This window comes from Lepisma saccharinum, chromosome 3 (assembly GCF_977018435.1).
Source record: "Lepisma saccharinum chromosome 3, izLepSacc3.1, whole genome shotgun sequence".
Taxonomy (NCBI): Eukaryota; Metazoa; Arthropoda; class Insecta; order Zygentoma; family Lepismatidae; genus Lepisma; species Lepisma saccharinum.
Window position 1 is genome coordinate 69,061,693 of NC_139231.1, and position 23,908 is coordinate 69,085,600.

General features: G+C 37.2%; 1 protein-coding gene across 2 annotated transcripts in view; it reads right to left on the bottom strand.

Moving 5' to 3' along the window:
• Positions 1–691: 691 nt before the first annotated feature.
• LOC145985107 (potassium channel subfamily K member 6-like) overlaps positions 692–23,908 on the bottom strand; it is a 241,005-nt gene continuing 217,788 nt past the window's right edge. For both annotated transcript variants that reach the window (XM_083118716.1, XM_083118715.1), the window contains exons 3-4: positions 22,484–22,882; positions 692–2,643 (exon numbers count right to left, since the gene is read on the bottom strand). In XM_083118716.1, coding sequence (XP_082974842.1) covers positions 2,369–2,643; positions 22,484–22,882 — 674 coding nt within the window. In that variant the 3' untranslated portion in view covers positions 692–2,368. The remainder of the gene's footprint in view (positions 2,644–22,483; positions 22,883–23,908) is intronic.

Consider the following 23,908-nt stretch of genomic DNA (forward strand, 5'->3'; position numbering starts at 1 on the left):
CTGTACATATATGTAGGCCTATATGGTATATTAATAGTTTGTTAGTTTTTAATGGTTTGATACAAAAAAAAATCTTAAGTTTTGCCCCCCCCCCCCCGAACTGATCAACCTAGTTACGTCCCTGATTTTTGCCTTTTAACATTTTAAATAATTTTGATTAATCAAATCAAATAATTGTTAAAGGGACAAACAGCGGGGCGGAGGAAGAGTGCCAATAAATAAGTGCCAATTTTAAAAATTTACTGCCGGTATGCTTTATCTACCAGTATGCCATACCGGCCCAATTCAATCACTGCGTGCCAGGTTTCTGGACACCAGTGTCCGCTCGCTCAACAGAGCTGTTCCAGTAGCCCAGAGCTTGTAAACATCCTGAAGAGGAAGTCTCAAAGAGTTGTTGAGCTGGGCGAGAAGGTGGAAGAATTGCATCCAGAGCATCAATGAAGATCTTGCCATCATTCAGTTCAATCTTCCACCCCTTGACTCATGTATCCTGTCAGACTCCAGCACGTTGTCTCCATGCAATCCTGATTCTGGTGAATTTAGCAAACTTAGTCAAAGTTACCATGCATTTCTTGTTGATTACCAAAGCGCTCAACTAAAAGCTTTGGGCTCATTAAATAATATATTGTTGCTGTGCACAATGGGCTCAATAGAAAATTCTAAAAACAAATGAATAAAGACCGAATTTAACACACAGGCGTACAATTTATTCACAACTCACAATACAATAATAAAGCTATTATAATACAATAATATAATACAATGAAACATGAAATAGTCTTTATATAAAGACATAATTGAATGTCCGAATTCTTCCGAAGAAGAATTCGAAAATCATAATCACAGAAGAGCATAAATAACATGTATGGTGGTGGTCGGCGGATGAATAACAACACGAAAATATGGACGGGGTTGGGTAGGGGGATGGGAAACACTGCTGTTATTTGTCATGTACATTTCCTTCCTTACATTTACGTAGCTTAGTTTCACACGAGTGTGTGTTGTCCCCCATTGTTTTCAAACTTCGCTTCTTATTTTTAAGCAACTGATTTAGTTACATCGTTGCAGTAGTAACTCAGTGACCCTAACTCGTGTTGGAAAATAGCTCAGTTATTGTAATTTTTTTTAAATAAAATATTCTAAGAAATGGATTTAAAAAACTAAAACTCTTGAAGTACGTTAGTCTTTTACTTCGTGTCAAGGTAGAATTCATAGAGGTGTATTTTGTTCTAATAATAACGTCAGAACTATGGTTTCGTGCAAATCTGTGAAAACCTCCAACCACATGAAAACTCCCAAAGAGAAAAAGAGCACTTGGAAAAATTGACGATCATAGTCAATTTTATTGTCAATAAGTCTTTCTTCATTCAAACATTAAAAATATTTTCGTATTAGAAATGATAAGAATTGAGAATTCTTTACAAACCGAAAATTTAAATCTAAAAAGAAGTGTAAAGTTCTAATGCTACGAAGCACAAAAATCAAAGTTGAATACATTCAGATTGCAGATATGTATCTGTTACTTGGTGTCTTGTGGAACTTTCGACAGTATTTGTTTCTGAAGTAGATTGGAGGTGGTTTTTTAATTACCAAAAAGCGATAGTTCACAAAAACAAGGAGGAAAAAATTATTTATCTACACAATATAATTGCAGTATGCTGTACATACTTCAAGTATATCGAAAAGTATGTCTATGCATTTTGCATATTCATGCTTCGTCAGCTTCCTTGATTGCATGAATTGTATTGTGATATTCTTATTAATTTATACCTCGAAACAATGAAATGCAATAATTATTAAAATATATCAATCTTTATCTAGACATAAGTGAATTTTCATTCATATTACTGCTTTTCATTGTTGATATATTACACGGAATTTCGTGAAGACAGCTGGTGCATGTCAACCCACATTTATTCGACGTCATTTCTCATAAGCCCTCGTTTACCACTCCAGATGAACCTACCTGTATGTATTCTAACTTGGCTAAAGCAGCTGTTAATTTTGTTATACGAGTTACAGCTGAACTGAGTTACAGTTACTCATCGTACTGCAGTACGGTTATTGTAAGAAGTTACGCATTAGTTCGAAACGCTGCCGTCCCCTCACCCAATGCGAGAAAAATAAAGAGATTCTTGTCAGTCAACAATTGAAGCCAATTGGCCTTCGAACGGCACGCTGTAGCATTCCACAGGGAACCTTGCTTTCTCGTAGCCCTTGCACGACGCTGTAACAAAAGCTAAAACACTCGCCCTGCGGAGAAGGCAACAGGATGTGACTGATGGGTGTTGTAAACATCAAGGAATATTGACAACCTGCGGGTGAAACATGAAATGCCACCTTATGCTGGCTGGCCTTTGGATGAGAGTTAGGGGCGTGCGTGCACTGGTGTCGTGTCCTCTGGACTGGGGGAATCGTCTCGTCTTGATTTCACCCTGACGACGCTCCGCCGTGGGGTACCGTCGTCCAGCTGCTGCGTGTAGTTGGGTCCTATTGCCCCTGGTGTCTGTAGACGCATCTTTTCCGGATCTGACGTCATCTCGTCAGATCGCATCAAGAAGAACAGACCAAGATTCAGCTGCGGGATGTCGTAGAACACTGTCAGTGTTAGCATCATGAAGGTGAGTCCCACCAGCAGATACACTGTTGAAGAAATGAACAATCATGTTAATCAAACACAGTTTATGATTCTCATACTAAATTTTTCATCAAGACAAGATTAAATATATCAAGAATTCATTCGACATTTATTTTCACAGCTTAACACTAGAAGCGCCGATGGTTACTTGTTGCCACAGCACTGACTTTTTGAAAAACCTCAACACAGTGTGATGCCGCTCTGACATTTCATAATATCTACCCTTCAAAATGTACCTGTGAATGACTTGATTCGCTAGAATCGCCAACGGCAACTTTTGTTGCCAACCAGAGAAATGGCTGCATTGGATACAAGAAAATGTCTGGCTCTTACTAGTCACCTACTATCCGAAGAGTTCATCTTTCAACATCATGTGTTCTCGTGCCCCTTGCTTTTCACAGTGCTACAATAAAGGCAAGCAGGAGGTGTGAAGGATGGGTCACTGGCACTGCATTATCAAAATCGGCCACAATAGACGTGACGAAATCAGCACCATACTCTGGCCGCATGCACTCCCAGGGTTGACGCCAAGTACCCTTTGAGACTTGGAGAGCCGCAGAGCAGTTTTCTTTTATTATTATTATTATTATTATTATTATTATTATTATTATTATTATTATTATTTTAGCAGAGATGTGTTCGGTTAAACACTCACGCGGAGCCTCCCACGTGGTAGCTGACCGACTGACCACAACTCATCTCGTGCACAGAATTCTGCAGTAAATATCACTTTATCAAGACATGGATGCAAATATAGTAGAACCAAGAGCAAATACTAACTTTGTCAAGTCAAGAAAAATTGTATCAAATTGTTGCACGAGGTGGCAACAAAACGTTCGGAATGAGAGAAAGATCATGTAATGTATGTGCAACTGAAGAAAGGAAATCTTACATTTGGGTCGTTTCCGCACCTGGGGATAAACGCGAAGAAGCGTGATACCTATCACATCACCTCACAGATCGGGAATGTGTAGAGGAGCTCCCTTCACACAACAAGCAATTTGTTGAGTAATGTATATTTTCCAGTAGTCATGCATCACTGTTTCTACATTGCTGTCATTATCAAGATCATCGGCTGCTTACTATGGTGCGTTCATGAGTGTCGTGTGAGGTGTTTTCTTGCGAGAATGATCGCTTATTTGCGACACAGGCAAATTGATTCGTCTGCTGTGCATTTATTGAATGTGCCGTGTGAGGTGTCGTTTGTGTTGATAACATGTGTAAACATATCGTAACTGAAGAATGGTTCTATCTTGTCGAAGCCATCTGTGCTTACGCAAGCGTGACTGCTGTACAGAATAAAAGCGTCCGGAAACTTTCGGTAGCGTTTATTTTTGGTGCAGGTTGAAGCAATGGGGAATTTACGATTTCATTTCGCCTGGGAGACTAGGATTCTATCACGTGAGGACAGTTTGTGGGACGTTTTATGCAAGGTTATTAGAAGTATTGGGGTTGGGTCAATGGATTGTTTCTTGTGATGACGTAATGACGGTAGAAGGTGAATTTAGCCATGAAACAAATACGAAATCTATTAGCCAGTATATTATATATATATATATATAAAATTGCTCGTTCCGTACCCTTTATTGACCCGCATGAATGTATCAGACTTCTTTCACTTCATTTTTTTCACAGACTCGCGTAGAGATTACAAAGCACTCAGTAACAAGGCAGCCTCTGTGTATATATTTGTGCTCCCTTCGTCAGCTGCTAGGCATCTGGTTCCTTCCCTCTGAAATTCAGCAGCTGCTAGCTTTTCGAAACACAAATTTGTTCGTTTATGAGATCTTTATCTTTGGAACCTTACACGCATGGCCTGATATTGCTATCTACATTCTATTATGGGAAAATGTTTTACCGCGAAGAGAAGTGGAACTATTCACAAGTGGAGGTAATGAGAGCTGGAACTCTCCTACATAACCGAATAGTTAACGTTGGTTGGCCTTTGGTGTGATTGGTCCCATGTTCTATTCCCGGTGAGGAGATTCTTGAAGGCAATAGTAACGGACTCCAGCCTTAATAGCCAGAAAACAGCGCTGCCCGTCCGTCACCCAAGGAAACAAGTAGCTTGGCAGCCCATTGGTCTCCAGGGCTGTTGTGCCATGAAATTCAATTCAGTGCAACCTTTCTTTTATATATTTGTTTTCTGATATTACGGTATGAAACTATGAATGCAATAAAATGAAAATAACTGTACAGAATTTAAATAAGTAATAAACTCAAAGTTGTGTTCATTTTTTTGAGAAATAGGTTTAAAAATTACTGGTATCAGCGATTCCAACATTTCCATTAGAACAACAAATTTCAATCTATGATGAAGTCTTACTACCGATTTTAACCCAATGCTGGGCCTTAGCATTTAATAAATTTTCAGTGGCAAATGATAAATAGGGATTATGCAGAGGCAGTACAAGACGGGATTTGTCGTTCTTTGTCTAATCTCGAATTGCTATTGGACTTGAGCTCCTCCGAAATACCTCGGACCCTCCCCCCTCAACATATTAAATATTGCTTGAAACATTTTCTTATTTTGCGAAGTCTAAAGGAACAACTACAATGAAATCCTATAGTACGTACGTGTGCCAAAAAAAAATAAGAAAAAAAGGAAACCCTAAGATGAAATACGTCAATCTATGTAAAACTGACCGTGTATCAACTTCGACGCAATTCACATCTAAAAGTCATTCCAACATGTGCCTGCGTTTGATCACGTGTATTACATACAAAAGAATACTGAAAAAATCTCTGATCTGTAACTTTGACGATGTTTCTTTCTTTGCTCTTTCAAGGACATTGGTGACTTGGGAAGAAGATTTTTTTATGTATTGAAACTCTTCAAGTTCATAGCTATGAAGGGTTGAAGCAGAACATTCCTGAAAAGCATTACGTCAGTACACAATAAGCTTTTGTTGTTACCAAACAAACACAAAAGTTGAGTTATTGCAGTTTTGCAGATTACGACCTATTCTCTCGCTTCAAATTACTCGAAAGGTGTCTCGTGATGGCGTCTTTAAGTCGCCAATGCGCTCACAATCTCGCTTCACTCTTCAAGTTGTGGATGAAATTAAAACTGTACATATCTTCTAGTTTTAGATTAATACGATGTATAAAATAAGTGATTCCGGACTCGTTGAACTTAAACTTTAATCGCCAATAGCATAAAAATATAATACCTCATTTATAAACTAAATCTTAATACTTTAATTTATGGGATGCAATATACAGAACATGCCTAAAATTTGCTTCTACTCAAACCTGAAGCAATTTCTAGAGTAGCCAAATGGAGGAAGAGACCATGAAAATGGAATTTTCTACTTTGGCGAAGAAGGATGCTACTTGTTAATGGACTCTTAATTTACATATAGGCTAAGCATGAGTGATTGGTTGATTGATTGATTGATTGATTTTACTTCGCTTTTATGCCACTCGTGGTTAAACGCGAAGATGAGGATAAGTGATGATGAACGCGTACAAGAAATTGATGAAGGGACATTCACAAACAACCATGCCCAGGCCGGGATTCGAACACGGAACCCCTGGCATCTCATGCTATATAAGCATGAGATTAACACATGGTACATTTTAATCGTGCTGTGATTATGTAGTTTTTGTATGGAAACAACACTTAAATTCGACTAACAATTGGAGAAAAGCTATCAAAATAATCCGGAAACTCGTAACATCAGCTTACGCAAACACACCATTGTGTGGTGTTTTTCAATTTCAGTTAGAAAGTAGTGAAAATATCATATTATTATTATTATATAGAAATGATTGCTAAGGATAACACATTGTCTGGAAATAATTGGCAAGAAGGCAATGTAATATTGTCCGATATAGTTCTGTACTAATGTTTAACATATTTCAGTCAGTAAATTTGTTTTTAATTTTATGTCCATGTCAAGAGAATCTCTAGGAACGCTGCTACTCAACCTTAGTTTCATTTATATAACATGCATTGTATCAGAAACGATCCGAAAATAATTTTCTGTGAAATTTTTACATCAAGGCGTGGAATATTTCTTCATGCCTTTGCACTATTGTTTTCTTCTTGCATTCCTTCCCTACTGTAGAATGTAGTGTTCCTCATAACATTTCTCTCGAACCCATTTGACACAGAACCAACACAGCAGTGTCTGCTATCGAGCTCAGCAGTTGATATGACAGAGGTAAGCCATTGAGATGAAAGCAGCTGTTATTTATGACAGTCACCTTCTGAAGCAAATTGAGCGGTAATAGAGACCATAACGCGATAGCGGTAGTTTCTGTGATGATTCATCTATTGGTTGTTGAGTCGGAAGTATGGTTTCCATCTGTGTGCCATTAAGTGCCTGCCCCTTTTCCTTATTAACTACAAGCAGAGATATTATAGTAGTGTATTTCACAAGGGAATATTTGTAAAGAAAACGTAATGTAACAGGTACCTATACGAATTTTTAATGTAACGACATTTTAAGGGAGTGTAAATTTTGTGCCAAACTGACCACAGTAGTTGTATTTACGGTACTACTGGCGCGAGAAAGTACGAGCCTCTCTCCAGCAGCTTTGCTACACTTAAAACTTGTTCAACATGGTTACATGAGCTTTTTGTTCAAGCGTGGAGCTCTTATAATTCAAGATTTTTGTAAAAAATGCCCTCGGGAATTTTTCAGAAAGTACGAGCTCATCAGATTGATTTGTGCATACTTACAAAATTTGCATCAGCCAGATTTTTGTTTATAAACTTGTCAAAAAGTGATATTTTTTTGGCCACACCAGAAATTAAGCTTATACACATACATATTTACTTCAGGTTTAAGTTCAATTGGATACTATTCAATTTGCTTATCCAATATTAAAACAATGCAATATGCAGAGCCTACCTCTAGAATTGGTCCGTGTTTGCATGTTTCTTCCCCCTCTGCGTCAGTGTGTGGAATTCCCGAGACGGTAGTATTGATTTTTTTCCTCAGCGCTAGTATTTACAGAAATTCCCGATTATTGCATCAGCCAGTTATGTGAGACTGACTGAGGGGAACAGACGTGTTGATACAGTGCTTCTCATACTTACTGGTTTAAATTCATATTGAACAATATAAAATCTGTTATTTGTTGTAATCCACTCATATTTAGAGTCAAGCTTATATTTGTCCCAGCCTGTTATACATAACAAGGTCATTGCCATTCTATACATGCATGTTCGTGCAGGCATTTGCGCTGGGTCAGTGTGAATGATTTTCCACTTGTAAGCTATTGGCTTTACAACCTGTCATAAGATTAATATTAATAATATTAATCCATAGAGATTACATTTAAAACCCAGGAAATTTTATATAAATACCAAAGCCAAAAATATTAAGTGTATACACACCTACACACATACGCACACATACAAATCACAGTGCTGAACCCAACTGATATTTTTTATTCAGTATAAAGTTTTGAATTGAAACCCAGGAAATTGTATATAATAAACAACAGTAAAAATGCCGAATCAAAAATATTGCGACCAATGCAATAAAAATATATCCAGCTCTAATTGGGCCAAGCATCAAAAAATTTGTAATCCAGACAAATACAAAACTCCCACAAAAATTTGCCCCAAATGCAATAGAAAATATAACATGGAATATTTCACATATAAACATAAAGATACTTGCTCTGCATTGCCCTCTCAACCATCTACATCTGGTCTGAAAAGAAGGCACGAAGCACCTCTTAATGCCAGAGCTGCAAAACAGCCACGCTATGAACCCATCCGTAGCAGTTTTAACGGCCAATTAAGGGATCACCGGTTTGTATCAGAGCCAAGATGTGGCATTGAGAATTTCTTGAACAGTAAAAATTCTGATCTGCAGGCAATTCTTAATGCACAAAATGGATCTTATAAGCTCTCCCTCAAATTGTTTGTACAATATAAGAAACCAGACGGCACAAAATTTACACACCCCCACATAACAGAAACTGTCCCGGTATATTCAAATGCAAATTTAGACACAATAATAAGCAGGCTGATAGATCAATTGAATATCAAACACTCTGAATTTGCGGCAAAAGAGTCCGGATGGAGCCTATGCGGTTCATCACACAAGCTCTATGTTAATATTTCTGAATTCACTCCATTACAAGGATCTACATATGTGCCATTACCTGCCAATATCAAAAACAAACAAGCCGTGGTCAATATAAAAAACGCCGACCAGAAATGCTTTTTGTGGTGTATATTAGCTGCTTTGTATCCAGTTTCAAGGGATCCTCAGAGAATAACTTATTACAAACAGCATGAACATGATTTTGACGATGTAATGGAAGGTTTAGAATATCCAATATCAGTTCAGAATATTGATAAATTTGAAAAAAGGGCCAAGCACATCAATGGCAAACAATTATCTATTAATGTATTTATTTGTTCCACTGGCAATTGCCCGATAGCACCTCTCAGAATCAGTACAATTGATGATGAATCTGCAATTCCGATTGATCTGCTCTTAATTGAAGGGGATGATACATACCATTACACTCTAATACATAATCTTGAAGCTTTAGTGAGAACACAACTAGACAAAACTCATAAAATATTTAAGTTGTGCAGAAGATGTTTAACTGTATTTGATGGTCAAAAAATGGTAAAAGGGGTTCGTGAAGAGAGTGCAGAAATTGCAAAAAATAAGTTAATTGAGCATCTGAAATACTGTGGCAACCATAAACCTGTTCATATGGTGATGCCCAATCCAAGTGAAAATTGCAAATTCAAAAAGTATGAAGCCTTGTTGGAACACCCAATATATATTGTCTGGGATTCTGAATCGAATCTCAAATCTCTTGCATTCTGTAGCCCAGATCCAGAAGAATCTTCAATTACACCGTACCAGCAACATGAACCTTCCAGCTTTTGTTGTGTGGTTATACGGGATGGTGTTGTTATTAAAGAATATTCATACATAGGAGAAGATGCCATCAAAGAATTTGCATATATAATAGAAAATGTGTGCCGTGACTTAGCATCTAACATCTTATTAATATCAAAACCCATGTTGCCTTTAACAGAGGAACAGATTGAGGATTTCAACAATGCAGAAAAATGCCCGGTATGTGATTCTGAATTTTCAGATACAAATATCAAGGTTCATCACCATTCTCATACAGATGGTAAATTCTTAATGGCCCTGTGTAATAGCTGTAATATTAAGATCAAGAGACCAAGATTTATCCCCATATTTTGCCATGGAGCATCCAATTATGATTTCCATCATCTGATCAGATACGAGGGGTTTGACAAGCAGAATTTAAATATTTTAGCTGAAAATGATGAAAAATATATATCTATTAGCAAGATAATTAAAGTTCATGGTGTTCCTTTTCACATAAGATTTCTTGATTCTTACAGATTTTTACCTGCTAGCCTGGCTACACTGGCCACTCAATTATCTGATGATCAATTCAAAATCACACGTGCAATGTTTCCAAATCAGGACCTGAAATTAATTAGGCGGAAGGGTGTATATCCATATGACTATGTCACAGATTTTTCTAAATTTGATGAGTGTTCCCTGCCACCACAAGAAGCATTTTACAGCAAAATCAGAGGATCTGGAATCACTGATGAAGATTATCACCATGCCAAATTGATGTGGAAGAGTTTAAAATGCAAGACATTTCGTGATTATCACATGGCATATTTGAAACTTGATGTGACCATCTCAGCTGATATAATACAGACATTCAGAAAATCTTCCATGCAAAATTATGGACTGGACCCAGTGTATTTTTACAGTGCCCCGGGCCTAGCATGGGCCGCAACGTTTTTCAACACCAAAAAGCAATTGGATCTGATCCAAGATCAAGATATGTATCTGTTTATGGAGAAATGTATAAGAGGAGGGATGGTGCAATGTTCCCAGAGATATGCCAGAGCAAATAACAAGCATATGCCTGATTATGATCCAGCGCGGCCATCAAATTATATACTTTATGTGGATGCAAACAACCTCTATGGTCACGCCATGATGCAAAAACTGCCATATGCAGAGCTTGAATGGGTTGAAGATTTCAATATTGAAGATCTTCAGAATTTTGATGACAGTGACTGTGGCCTCATCTTAGAGGTTGATCTGGCAATTCCTGATGATTTGCACAATAAATTTTCTGATTTGTCCCCAATTCCCGAGGTTCAGTGCTCACCTGGCTCTAAACAGAAGAAGCTCATGATGACTCTGGAGCCGAAACAGGGATATGTCATATATTATAAAAACCTCCAGTTCCTGATGAAACATGGTGTTCAAGTAACCAAAGTTGGAAAAGTCTTAAGGTTCAGGCACTCAGAATGGCTGAAACCCTACATTGACACAAACACGGAGCTTCGAACATCTGCAAAGAGCCAATTTGATAAGAGCTTGTTTAAATTGATGGTGAATTCAGTGTATGGCAAAACAATTGAAAATGTCAGAAAACATACCGATGTTAAAATAATTACTGACCCCAGCCGGAGCAAAAAATTGGTTGCAAAGCCCAACTTCAATTACAGAAGAATTTATGATGAGCACATGGCACTTTTCAACATGATGAAAACAAAGATCAAGTTTGATAAACCTATTTATGTAGGGGCTGTGATATTGGAATCGTCCAAATTACATATGTTAATATTGTATTATGATGTGCTGAAACCTTTTTATGGTGATCGTGTAAAATTATTGTACATGGACACGGATAGTTTTATTCTTGATATTCAAACAGAAGATGTTTATCAAGATATGTCACAGCCTGAATTGTTTCAATACTTTGATACCAGTGAACATACATTAGTTCAACCCCACAACAAAAAGGTGCCTGGCAAGTTAAAAGATGAGACACTTGGTGATGTTATTGTGGAATTTGCTGGGTTAAGTGCCAAGATGTACAGTTTTAAAACATGTAGTGCGGTTGTCAAAAAAGCCAAGGGTATTGGCAGAGTGACTGTTGAAAAAGATCTCCAATTTGAAGATTATAAAAATTGCATCAAATCACAGAATTCAATCAGAACATCAGAAAATAGAATTCAGAGTGAGAATCACTTGCTGACTAGCAATATTGTAAGAAAAGTGGCCCTGGACCCACATGATGACAAGAGATGCATTTTATCATGTGGCATACATACTTTACCTTGGGGGCATTGTGATTTGAAAAGTGGGAAACAATGCCCAATTACAGAGCATGATTTGAAATAAATAAACATGCCTATGAACTTATTTGGGTTCAAAAAACAGGCTATTATGGACCTGCCGACACCACAACCCTCTCCTGATATGCTGTCTAAACTGAGTGGCTTGTTAATTATTCATCTGAACAGCATACTTACAGATGATGATGATGAAACAGGCAAAACATTGTACATATTTAACAATAATTTAAATCATTACCAATTACCTGTGGGTGGGCAATTACAATTTATTACAACCCCTGAGGGTGATGTCAAGATTTCAGTAGGGAGAAATATTTATAGAATTAAGCACTCAAACATGGTTTCTGGCACTGTATATACTGTTTCTGCTGGTGACTGCTTATATATTGAGGTCCCTGGATCTTATGACAAGCTTATACCCTTTTTTATAGAATTAAGAATCAGATACTCTATAATAAATAACCATTAAAAGAAAATGCCTAATGATATATTTGGCCATACAAGACATGAAGATCACAGTGATGAGATTCTGATGCTTGATGTCAGAGTCAAGAAATTAAGAAGTGATTTACAAGCTTTACAAACCACACTCAATGCCAGTCTTCAACTAGAAATTACAAATTTACAATCACAATGCATGGACCCTCTTCTTAAAATTGATTCCGAACTCAAACTGCTGCTTCAGAAATATACTGATCTGGCAACATTAGATAATTTTCAAAGTTTAGAAGAAGCTGTAGCAGCTCTTCAAGCCAAATTTAAGACCCAGGCTAACAACTCCGAGCAATTGAAACAACAATTGGAAGAGCAAATAAATGATGTCCAGACACAGCTCCAAACAATTGTCAAAAGCATAAAATCACAAGAAGATTTTGATCTAGTGATTTCCACTCTAAAAGAACAGATTCAGTCACTCCAGATACCTAATCTAGACCCTCTGCACAATGCCATAGCCGAGGTTAAAGAAAAAATTGAGACACTTGAAAATTTTATGAACAATTTGCCATCTTCTGATGCTTTGAATGCAATAACTCGGAGTGTAGCAAATATTAAGCTGCAACTTGAAACATATGAAGATTTTGGAAAAATTCAAAGTACCATAACCCATCTTGAAGGTATCATAGCAGCAGTGCAAAGTGATTTGGCAAATGTACAAGAAACTCGCCTGCCTGGGATTGTAGATACCCTTGTTAGTGTCCAGCAACAAATCACAAAGCTTGAAAACCTCAACACTGAATCTGAACTATCTCATTTTCATCACTTGATCGATGATATCCAAACAAAACTTGAAATTTTACAACAATCAACACCCACTCAGGCAGATATAGCCCTGCTCCAAAATGCTATGCAAAATGTGGCTGATGCTTCTGAATTAAACAATGTAAAATTGGCACTTGAATTTTTACAAAATACAGTATCAAATCTTCCTACATCACAGGAACTTAAAAATATTAAGAGGGCAGTGAATAGGATATTGAAATCAGAAGATATCAAGAATATCCAGACAGAGATCAAACATCTCACTCAGACAGTGGCTACTCTACCAACCAATCAACATATTAATGAACTGCATGCCCTGTTTGAGGATATCAGAAGACAGGTCCATGATCTTACTGCTCAAAATTCAAAATTGGCAGTTGTTGAAAATTTGCAACAAATTGTAGCTAATATCAAGCAACAGCTAGGGACCATGGAATCCAATCAAGCAAATGCTCTGTCTGTTTTTGCCACCCAGCTTCAAGAGATTGTGCAACAATACAAGAAACTTATTGTGGACATAAAAATCAAGCCAGGCCACGATGATGTTGTTAGGACCATCAATGAGCACCTTGAATCTGTAACAAGCAGATTGCTTACAGCAGAAAAGGAAATAACAGGCATAATCGAGAATCCAAAACATACAGTAATTCTTGAATTGTACAGCATCCCCAACAAAGAATATGATTCACCATTTACACCAGGCGGCAAAATATATATGCTGTCCCCTGCACAATTTTATTACCAATTTTTTGTTGGGGGCACATTGAGACCAATCAAGATCAAATATTGGCATCAGCCACAGGCACACCACTACCCTACCTTATCAATAACAAATGCTGATAACAAAGTGAAAATCACCAGTGTAGAGTTAGAGGATTTTACAGACCCCAATACATTAGAAACAGCCTATACTGAAGATGATGGCTCTTTGGAATTTAAAATACAAATAGGGGACAAATTATATTTAGAAAATCCTGTAGTATCAGCTGCTGAACACCCTATAGTTGCAATATTCTTGTTTACATATTATGTCTAGACAAATTATTGTTGATGAATTACACAGACAAGCCAGACATAATTATAAGAGACTCCCAGTAGTCACAAAGGGCATAGATGATTTATGGCAGAGCGACTTGATTGAAATGGCAACTGGGCAGTTGAAAAACTTAGACAAAATCAACAAGGGCTACAAGTATCTACTCACTGTGATAGATACATTTTCAAAATTTGCCTGGGCTATGCCACTCAAATCCAAGACTGGAAAATGTGTTACAGAAGCCATCAGGACAATCATCAATCATTCAGGAAGATCCCCGCGCTATTTGCAAACAGATAATGGCAAAGAATTTTATAATTCAGTGTTTCAACAATTTATTAAAAGCCAGGCAATAAAACATTACTCGAGTTACAGTGATCTCAAGGCCTCAATTGTAGAGAGATTCAACAGAACCCTAAAAAATCTTATGTATAAACAATTTACACTCCAAGGTAATTATAAATGGCTTAATATTCTTCCAGAACTTCTACATAAATATAACTCGGTCCATTCCACAATCAACATGAAACCCTCTGAAGTAACTTCATCTGATGAGCAAAAATTGATCAGGACTGTTTATTATCCTAGATACCAGCCAACAACAAGAAAAGCCAAATACAGGGTGGGTGATCAAGTAAGAATCAGCAAATATAAGCACTTATTCAAAAGAGGCTTTACAAGAAACTGGAGTACTGAATTATTTACAGTGGTTCAAGTTAAACCTGGGACCCTTAACACATATATAATAAAAGATCACCGAGGAGAAATTCTCACAGGCAGGTTCTATGAACAAGAGCTCAGCAAAACTAAACAGCCTGACACATACCTCATAGAAAAAATCATCCGCAGGAAGGGCAACAAGTTACTTGTTAAATGGCTGGGTCATCCGGAAAACAGCTGGATCGATGCAGACAAAATAATAATATGAGCACCTGGGATGTTATAAAAAGGCTGCCAGAACCTGAACAACAGAATAAGAGAAATGGCAACTTGCTGCCTGATAATATTAGGTGTCTTATTGTTGGGCCATCTGCTTGTGGTAAAACTACACTAATGGTTGATAATTTTTTATTGGCCCCCAACTGGTTAGACTGGAAAAACAGGCACTTGTATGTCTTCTCTAAGAGCTTGGAACAATTAAAATATCAGCAGCTGATGAAGCTATATGATGGATTGGATATAGCCACTTTTGTACCAGATGTTAAGCCACTTGATGAATGTCTTGATAACTCTGTTGTTGTGTTTGATGACGTTATACTGGATAATCAAAACAAGGTTAGGAATTTCTTTACACAGGGCCGACACAAAAACATTGATTGCTTCTACCTGGCACAGACTTTTTCTAAAATACCGAAGCAGCTGATCCGAGACAACAGCAATTTTATATGTGTGTTTCATCAAGATCATACCAACCTGAAACACATACATGATGAATATGTAGGTGGGGACTTGAGCTACAATGATTTTTCTAAATTTTGCAGCAGGTGCTGGAACCAGGACAGTTATGGGTTTGTCACAATTGATATGACAAGAACACCTAATACTGGAAAATACAGAAATAAAATCAACGATTTTCTAGACGTTGAAACATATATAAATAACCATGAAACGACCAGTCATTGATGATCTTAAGTTAAGAGATTATCTTGTAAAAAGATTTAAGGGATGGAAATCAGAGAACCGAGGAATTTATGAAAAACACAAGCAAACAGAACAGCCTGTAATTGATGCTATTAATAATTTAGGTAAGAATATCAAAACTGTTACAGAGCAAAATCAAGATTTGATTACAGAGCTTGTACCTGTAGCTGCTAGGAACATATTAGATTATCCATTCACCCCACTTTCCAGTATTCATACACCTAGTCCTATTGCTCCTCGAAGAATTGAAGCTACTCAGGATCCTATTGAATTGGGTCTTCTTGCTCAAAAATATTTGAGCACACCTAAAGACAACAAAGATGAGGTCTTTGGCTTATATGCCGACACAGAGCTTGACGGCAGCATCATTCATAGAATTGGCAATTTCAGAGTAACTTTTATGGGGGATGATATAATTGTTTATTCAGAATCTCGTCTCGGAGAAAAAGGTGCTTTTGTTAAGTACACCGGCACACCTGGATTATGGGAACTGATGACTAGGAAAAGGCCTGGCAGCTATACAGATCAAGATTATGAGGATTACAAAGAAATATTAATAAAATCAGATGCTCTATACCAGAACAATGATCCCACACAAAAAAGAGTCAAGTCTAGCAGTGGGGCAAAATACAATAATTTAATCAAGCCCATATGGTCACAGATCAAGACTGGCAGTGGAATCAAACAATACAACACCCTGCCTAAAGAATTTGTGTGGGTTGATGATGTCAGGAAACTTGTAGATAGGTTGCTGGTGATAGCTGGGGAGGAAAATGCTGGGAACCACAATTTTTACAATGAAAAGGTTGGAATTATGGACATGATAAGCACAAAATTGTCTAATTTTATAGTGAATGACCCTAAGGGGATTGGATATCTCATAAAAATTATTAATACTCTACCACCTAAATTTTGGAATGTTTCTGAGGGTCGGGGGTTGGTTAATGACATTATAAACAAGCTGCCATTTGAACTACATATTCCAGGCTATCAGTATTGTGGTCCAGGCACAAAATTGGACCATAGATTAAACAGAGGGGACCCTGGTGTTAATCCCCTAGATGCTGCTTGTAGAGACCATGACATAGCATACAACACACATACCGACCTTGACAAGAGACATGTTGCAGACAAGAAATTAGAAGAGGCTGCATTTGGTAGATTTGTAAGCAAAGATGCTTCTTTGAGTGAGAGAATATCAGCATTGGGAACCACCATAGCTATGAGCACCAAACAAAAACTGGGGTGGGGGTTGTGAACATGTATATAATAAACCTACAATGAAGGCCAAGGGTGTTATGTATCAAATACCTTATGCAGGTCTTAAATCTCTTAAAACTATTGACAGTCTTTTGACCAAAAAGCAGCGCAAGAAAAAAAATTCTTGTATTGCCAAGGGACATGGTATGAAATTGTTGCTTAGCACCCCCCAATTAAAAAAATTACAGCAATCAAGAAAAAAATTGCATACAGGGGGTTTCATATTTACTATCCCTGCCATCTTAGCAGCTCTCGGGGCTGTTGGGAGCTTGGCTGGGGGATCAGCTGCCATAGCAAAAACAGTAATAGATGCCAAGAAAAATAGGGCAGAATTAGATGAGCAGAGGCGCCATAACCTGGCCATGGAGAAAAAAGGCAAAGGTGTTAAGAGAGCCATGAATAAGTTTAAAAAAAACAAGAGCCGCTTACAAACCAAGATATTGAAGCTTTAATCAAGCCACTGGGCATCAAAAATTTTAGAGGTGTGTACATGTCTGATTCTTTACCAGAACAACCACTCAACAAAGAGTGTGGCATTGTTAATTTGGATGAGTACAAAAATCAAGGCACTCACTGGATCTGTTATCTTAAATATTTAAAAAATGAGGCATTTGTGTTTGATTCATTTGGAGGTGTTCCACCTGAAAATTTAGTAAAATATCTAAATTCACCTAATCTTTATTACAATAATGCCCGTGTTCAAAACTTCAAAGATGTTAATTGCGGACATTTGTGTTTATCTGTTCTTAGATATATGTCTCAAATAAATAAACCATCAATTGAAAATTTTCAAAAAGCCTTGTGGTATCTGAAACATCATGGGGGTATTCCATCTCACCAGCCAAAATTCAATATTGAAACTCAAATTGCATGATGACATAGTGTATCCCAAAACAATAGCTCTCAGAGCATTTTACGGCATGTACCTAATCCCCAATATTACACACCACAACAATACAATTGCAGTAGGGGATCAAAAAATTGTCATCACTCCAGGGCAATATAATCTGTCCACTCTAAATGCTCACTTACCCAGAGGTATAGTGTTAAGTCAAAATTCTGTCACTCACAGAGTAGAGATTGTATCTGCTACAGAAACGGTGCATCTGGGTACTATAGGAGAGCTGTTAGGCTTTGAGAACAACACAAAACTTGAACCGGCCATCAAACACACTGCTATGAATATACCTAAATTCTTGGCCATAGAGACTCTGAACATTCACTGTAATGTGGCTGAGGGTATGATCACCAAATCAAATGGCATAGGCACTCACAAACAAACTGGCATCATTGCAACATTTAAACCTAATTCTGAATTCATGGAGCCAATCATCTACAATCCATCCCCAACATTATATTTTCCTGTGTGCCATAATAGAATAGATTACATTGAGTTGATGGTCACTAATGAAAAAGAAGAATTAGTTGATTTTGCTGGAGCCACAACAACTGCTATCATAGAGATTAACATTTAAATAAAAATACATACAATGGAAAATATTGAGAGTTATGAGCTACAATCATTCCCTCCAAACAGGAGGACATTTGCAAATTTAAATCAACCCAACACGGAAATCGAGGTTGATCTTGATGTAGGGGATGGCTTTATACACCCCCACAGAGCAGATCTATACATTAAATTTGATGTTGTAAAGCTGGATGGAACAGATTATCCGGCAAATTCAAACATAAGATTGGTGGATAATTTTGTGCCCCATCTGTTCTCTGAAATTGAGATCAGAAAACATGGCGTTGTTATAAACAGAATAGATTATCCCGGCATTACCTCCACAGCTTTGGCCACACTAAAATTATCCAAAACCGAGGCTTCTTACTACAAAATAGGTGGTTTTGAAGCTGGTGAGAAAATATTATCTAAAAATCACACAGTGCTGTTTCCTATGCGCCTGTTGCCAGGATTCTTCTCGGATTACAAAGATATTATGTGGAAGGGTGGTTTAAGAATTACATTTAGAAGAGCTGCAAATGATAATAATGCTTTGATGAGGTACAGCACATTAAACTCTACGGGGGAAGCTCTGCCTAATACCTTACCAGATGCAGGCAAATGCATTATTCAGACTATGGAGCTAAGAATTCCAGTTGTTGAATATGAAGCCAGTTATGCTCTTAAATACAAAGCAGATATCCTAAAAAATCCCCAGATTCCTCTGCAATTTTACACATATCAATGCGTACAGAAGCCTGCATCTGGTACTTATTATGAATTTGATGCTACAAATTCATTCTCCAGTATTCAATTTGACATGCCTGATTATGTAGTGGTACTGTTTCAGACTGGGAGACACAATAATCAGGAAAAAAATTCAAGTAGATTTGATAACTGCAACATCAAAAATATATATCTTAAAAATGGCAGAAATGAGGTTTTTCCCAGAGAAAATTATAATTTAGACATGTCTAAGGATGATTTTCTCAAATTATATGAAGCTTTTTCTTCCTTCAAGCGCGTCACTACTGGCAGTATTGATATGTACTATTCACCAGATGAATTCAAGACACAGAGACCCATGTTTGTCATCAACACTTCAAAAAGGAAACAAGTTGTGGTTAATGACAGGACAAACATTAAAATTATCTGTGAATTCCACGAGGCATTACCCGATGACACCATTTGTAGCGTTATTCTCATAGGGGAAAAATCATATGTTTATGATGTAAGAAATGAGAGAGTCACAGAGCAGTTTTAGAGACCCGATTCAAACACAGAAGCCCCTTGATTACAAAGCAATAATACCAACACTTTGCTGTCAGAGAGGCCCCAGACACTCTACCAGCTTTGAAACCTCAACTGTATTATCAGCTAGCAGTTAATATCTTATGCATGGGCAGTTGTATTTCAATCTTTTATCAAGACTTAAACCCGAAGCCTTTGATTACAATGCCACAATATTAATACGTCTCCAAATAGAATATGCCCACATTTTACTGGGTTCTGAGACCTTAATGCAGACAAAATTGGATTTTGAACTGCCATAATATTTTCTAAGTCTTTGCCTAGGCTCATATTATCAGAATAGAATTGCTTTCAGCATGAGGGGGGTACAGTTCATTGCCACTGTGTGAAAATATGTTTTTATCTCAATAATCTTTGTTACACTTTTACATGTTGCAGACATGTTACACTTTTCCCCCTGTCGCACAGAAAGATTAATGGCCTCTTCAGTGAATCGTACAGAAAAATCATTAATGTTCCCTTCTAGCATGTAGATTTTATCTCTTGCGTGCCGGCAAGACATGCAAACAACTAATTATATTTGCCCGCTTTTCCCCCTATTGTATGGCTGAGCGAGTGGTCCCCAATAGAGAATAATTTTGCTCTGTTGAACAACACTTTTTACCAGGTTTAAGATCTGGGAGTTGTATATCAACTAGGAATAATTATTCTCAAAATCTCACGTGTAGAGTGCCACACATATTTCAATCTATCAGAACTCGAACCCAAAGCCCCTTGTTTACAAAACAACAATATTAACATTTTGCCATCAGATTTTATGAGGACTCAAACCCGAACCTTTTGATTACAAGGCAATGCACCACACTCCACTCGGTCTCAGAACCCAATAGATATCAATTCAAGATTCCTGGGATTTTGACAGAAAAACATACTATAAGCTTAATTTCTGGTGTAGCCATAAATTGACAAGTTTATAGACAAAAATCTGGCTGATGCAAATTTTGTAAGTATGCACAAATCAATCTGATGAGCTCGTACTTTCTGAAAAATTCCCGAGGGCATTTTTTACAAAAATCTTGAATTATAAGAGCTCCACGCTTGAACAAAAAGCTCATGTAACCATGTTGAACAAGTTTTAAGTGTAGCAAAGCTGCTGGAGAGAGGCTCGTACTTTCTCGCGCCAGTAGTACCGTAAATACAACTACTGACCACATGCCTTTGCTTAAAATATCAAGAGTGAACGTGTCTTCCTCAGTTGATGTCTATGGCGGAGTGGTTATACAACTCTCTCTCTCACTCGTGCGTGCGTGTTTATGTCCCTATCTCTCAACAACGCACAGACGTCCTCAGTTCTTTCAATAACTCGGCTTTGCTACCATCTTCCATATTAATAGTCACAAAAAATCTGAAGTCTTTGTTCACAATCAGGACTAATCGATTGAGTTAAAGAGCGAAAGGTCTTAGTTTAGCACTCTACAAATCTCATAATATTAGTTTTTAAAAAATCTGAAAATATTCCATGTTATGTTGGCAATTCTTTACAAATATAACTGTAATTATTCAGAAGTGCATTGCATGTTAAATAAATGTGTTTATTCAAATTTTGGAGCATCCCCGATGGCGCAGTGGTAGGGTCGACGCCTTGTAATCAATGGGTCCCGGGTTCGTTACCCGGTGGAGGTACATAGTGGTGCAGATTTCACTTTAAGCTGTAAGTCTATTACCGATTAGCCTTTCTGTGCATAAAGTGGACTTAAAACACTAAACCAATCAATAAAAATCAATCCAAAACATAAATTTATTCAAACGTAAGTTTGTTTTTTGTTATAAAACCTAACACGAGAGTTATCGCGTGACAACCAAAGGCGCCACCGATCGCAGGTTAGGGAGTTAGGAGTGGGGGAACTCCTGCTTTTCTTCAATTATTTCAATTTCCATACATTCGACCGAGGAACCCCTCATCTGATGTGTCACTCGCTGCACTCATTTTATCACTTAATGTGTAGGAAACACAATCGGGTTTGTTTTCCACCTGAATGGTTTCATATTGAGCAGGAAGAGGTGGGAGCAAATTTATCGTATTTATTTTAATGATACAATTGTCTACATTTAGGACCAAGGAAATCCCCAACCCTACACCCAGAGATAATTTGATATTATATTACTGCAGCATTTTAGCCATTATTATCTATAAAACATAATCCAAGTTGATTGGCACCATTTAGTTAAGTTGCTTAGTATAAATAGTTGTATGTTGCAATTTGCCTACTTGGTAATTTTGGGATGGCGATGAATACAAGTAGCGGTAAGTACCTCATTATTGCGAAAACTGTTACGATTACGAAAAGGTATAGAACAAAACAATCTTCATTTTATCTACTTGAACATTGACTTAAACATTTACCGTATCTGCAACGGTTAATGAAATATAGGCAAAGGATAAAATTGCAACCATTTTGCAATATGACGGTTGTAGCACAGCTTTGATTCTGAGAGAAGTTTTAGTAGGCTCATTAGGAAGGCAAGTACAATATGTCTGCCAAAATCCTTGCTTGTTCAAATTTTTAAAATTTTTGGCGCAGTTTGACTTCATTTTACTACACTATTAAGCAGATAGTACGTGGTTTACTTCAACTGAATTTCCATCATTCTATGTTCAGAGTATACAAATAAATCTGAAACAGAATTGTCACATTTAGCTTCAATTTCAATTCTTAAAGAAAATATTTAAGGGCTAAAAAAGTAATTGTAAAAATAAACTGTCAAGAATTGCTTACAAAGACTGACCCAAGTAATAAATGTAAAGGAACATACCTGTAGTGCAGACCTTATAGATTGGCCTGTAGGGCTGGTGCGGAGAGTCCCCTGGTATGTAGTCGCCCAAACCAATCGTTGTGAGGGATATAAAGCAGTAATAAAGCGAGTCGAGAAAATCCCAGCCTGGCTCGAGGGTGGCAAAGATGCCGGCAGGAACCATGAAGAAGAGTGAGACCAGCAGCGCCACGACGAGGAAAAGGTGAAGTACTCTGATGTTGAACGGCTGGTAGAGGTGGCCCAGGCGAGAGTTCAGGAACTGTAGTAGAAGGGTAGCAGGCACCATCAGTCTCTCCACCAACGCCGTCAGCAGCACGAGCGTCAGCGGGATCCCCAACATCGCGTACACCATGCAGAAGATCTTGCCCCCTTTCGATAGCGGAGTCACGTGGCCATACCCTGTGTAGACAAATTGGATAGTGTAAGGCGGGCTTTAGACTTCGAAGAATCTTATGACTAGGGTTAGAACTTTTATGATATAAAATTATCAAAATATACGAAATACAGCTTATTCCATTGAGTCATGGAATGAACTATTTATGTAACAATCAAAAATCAGAAGAAAAATAAATTATGAAATTTGAAATGATGTAGGCCTAATTATTTTATAAAATAAAATCTTCATTAGCATATATTGTTTTACATTTTTCTTGTGATAAGTAACGTTCCCCACTGTTATCATGTTTGTGAAACATCGAGTTCGTATTATATAACAATAAGTTGATTTCTAATACTAATTGAATTTTAAGGGTTCTTGTGTTTGGTACTTTTATTTGTCCTATTCCAATAATTTCAATTTGAAATAAAACTTGAAACACGGTTTGCAGTCTGGTTCAGTTAGAGACAACAATTTTTGCAAAAAATTGCCCTTAAGTACACTGTAAGTATCAAATAATATGTCTAGACCTTGTGTCGACGACAATTCATTAAAGGATTTCCGTATTCTTATAATTGGACAATTTCTGTGCATATCCAATCTAGGGAATGACGTGAAAAATGGAGTTCGTTCCAGGCTGTAAATTCATCACATGAATTTATCTTTTCTAATAGTTCTGAGCACAACGAGTCTTTGTTATTATCTTCTGTAAAAATATTACACCACTTCAACGTTTAAAGTCTAAAGTGACTACTTAAATTGATATAATTCTTATTGTGATATACAATATTACTTTTGATACACAGCCATTTCGCCATTCGCATTTACACGTTTTCCACCGCATCCTGTCAAATCTTGTATGTTGGGGATTTCAAAGTGAGTTGCAACATTTTAGTAAGTGTTGCATATTTTTTACTTAAAGTTGAAACTGAGAAATTATGCAAAAAATATTCTGATTAAACCCATAAGTGATCTTCTTCTTGTAATCGTTTGACAATGGCTATTAAATAAGTCCGTGACATTGTTTACTAGATTAACTATTACATCAT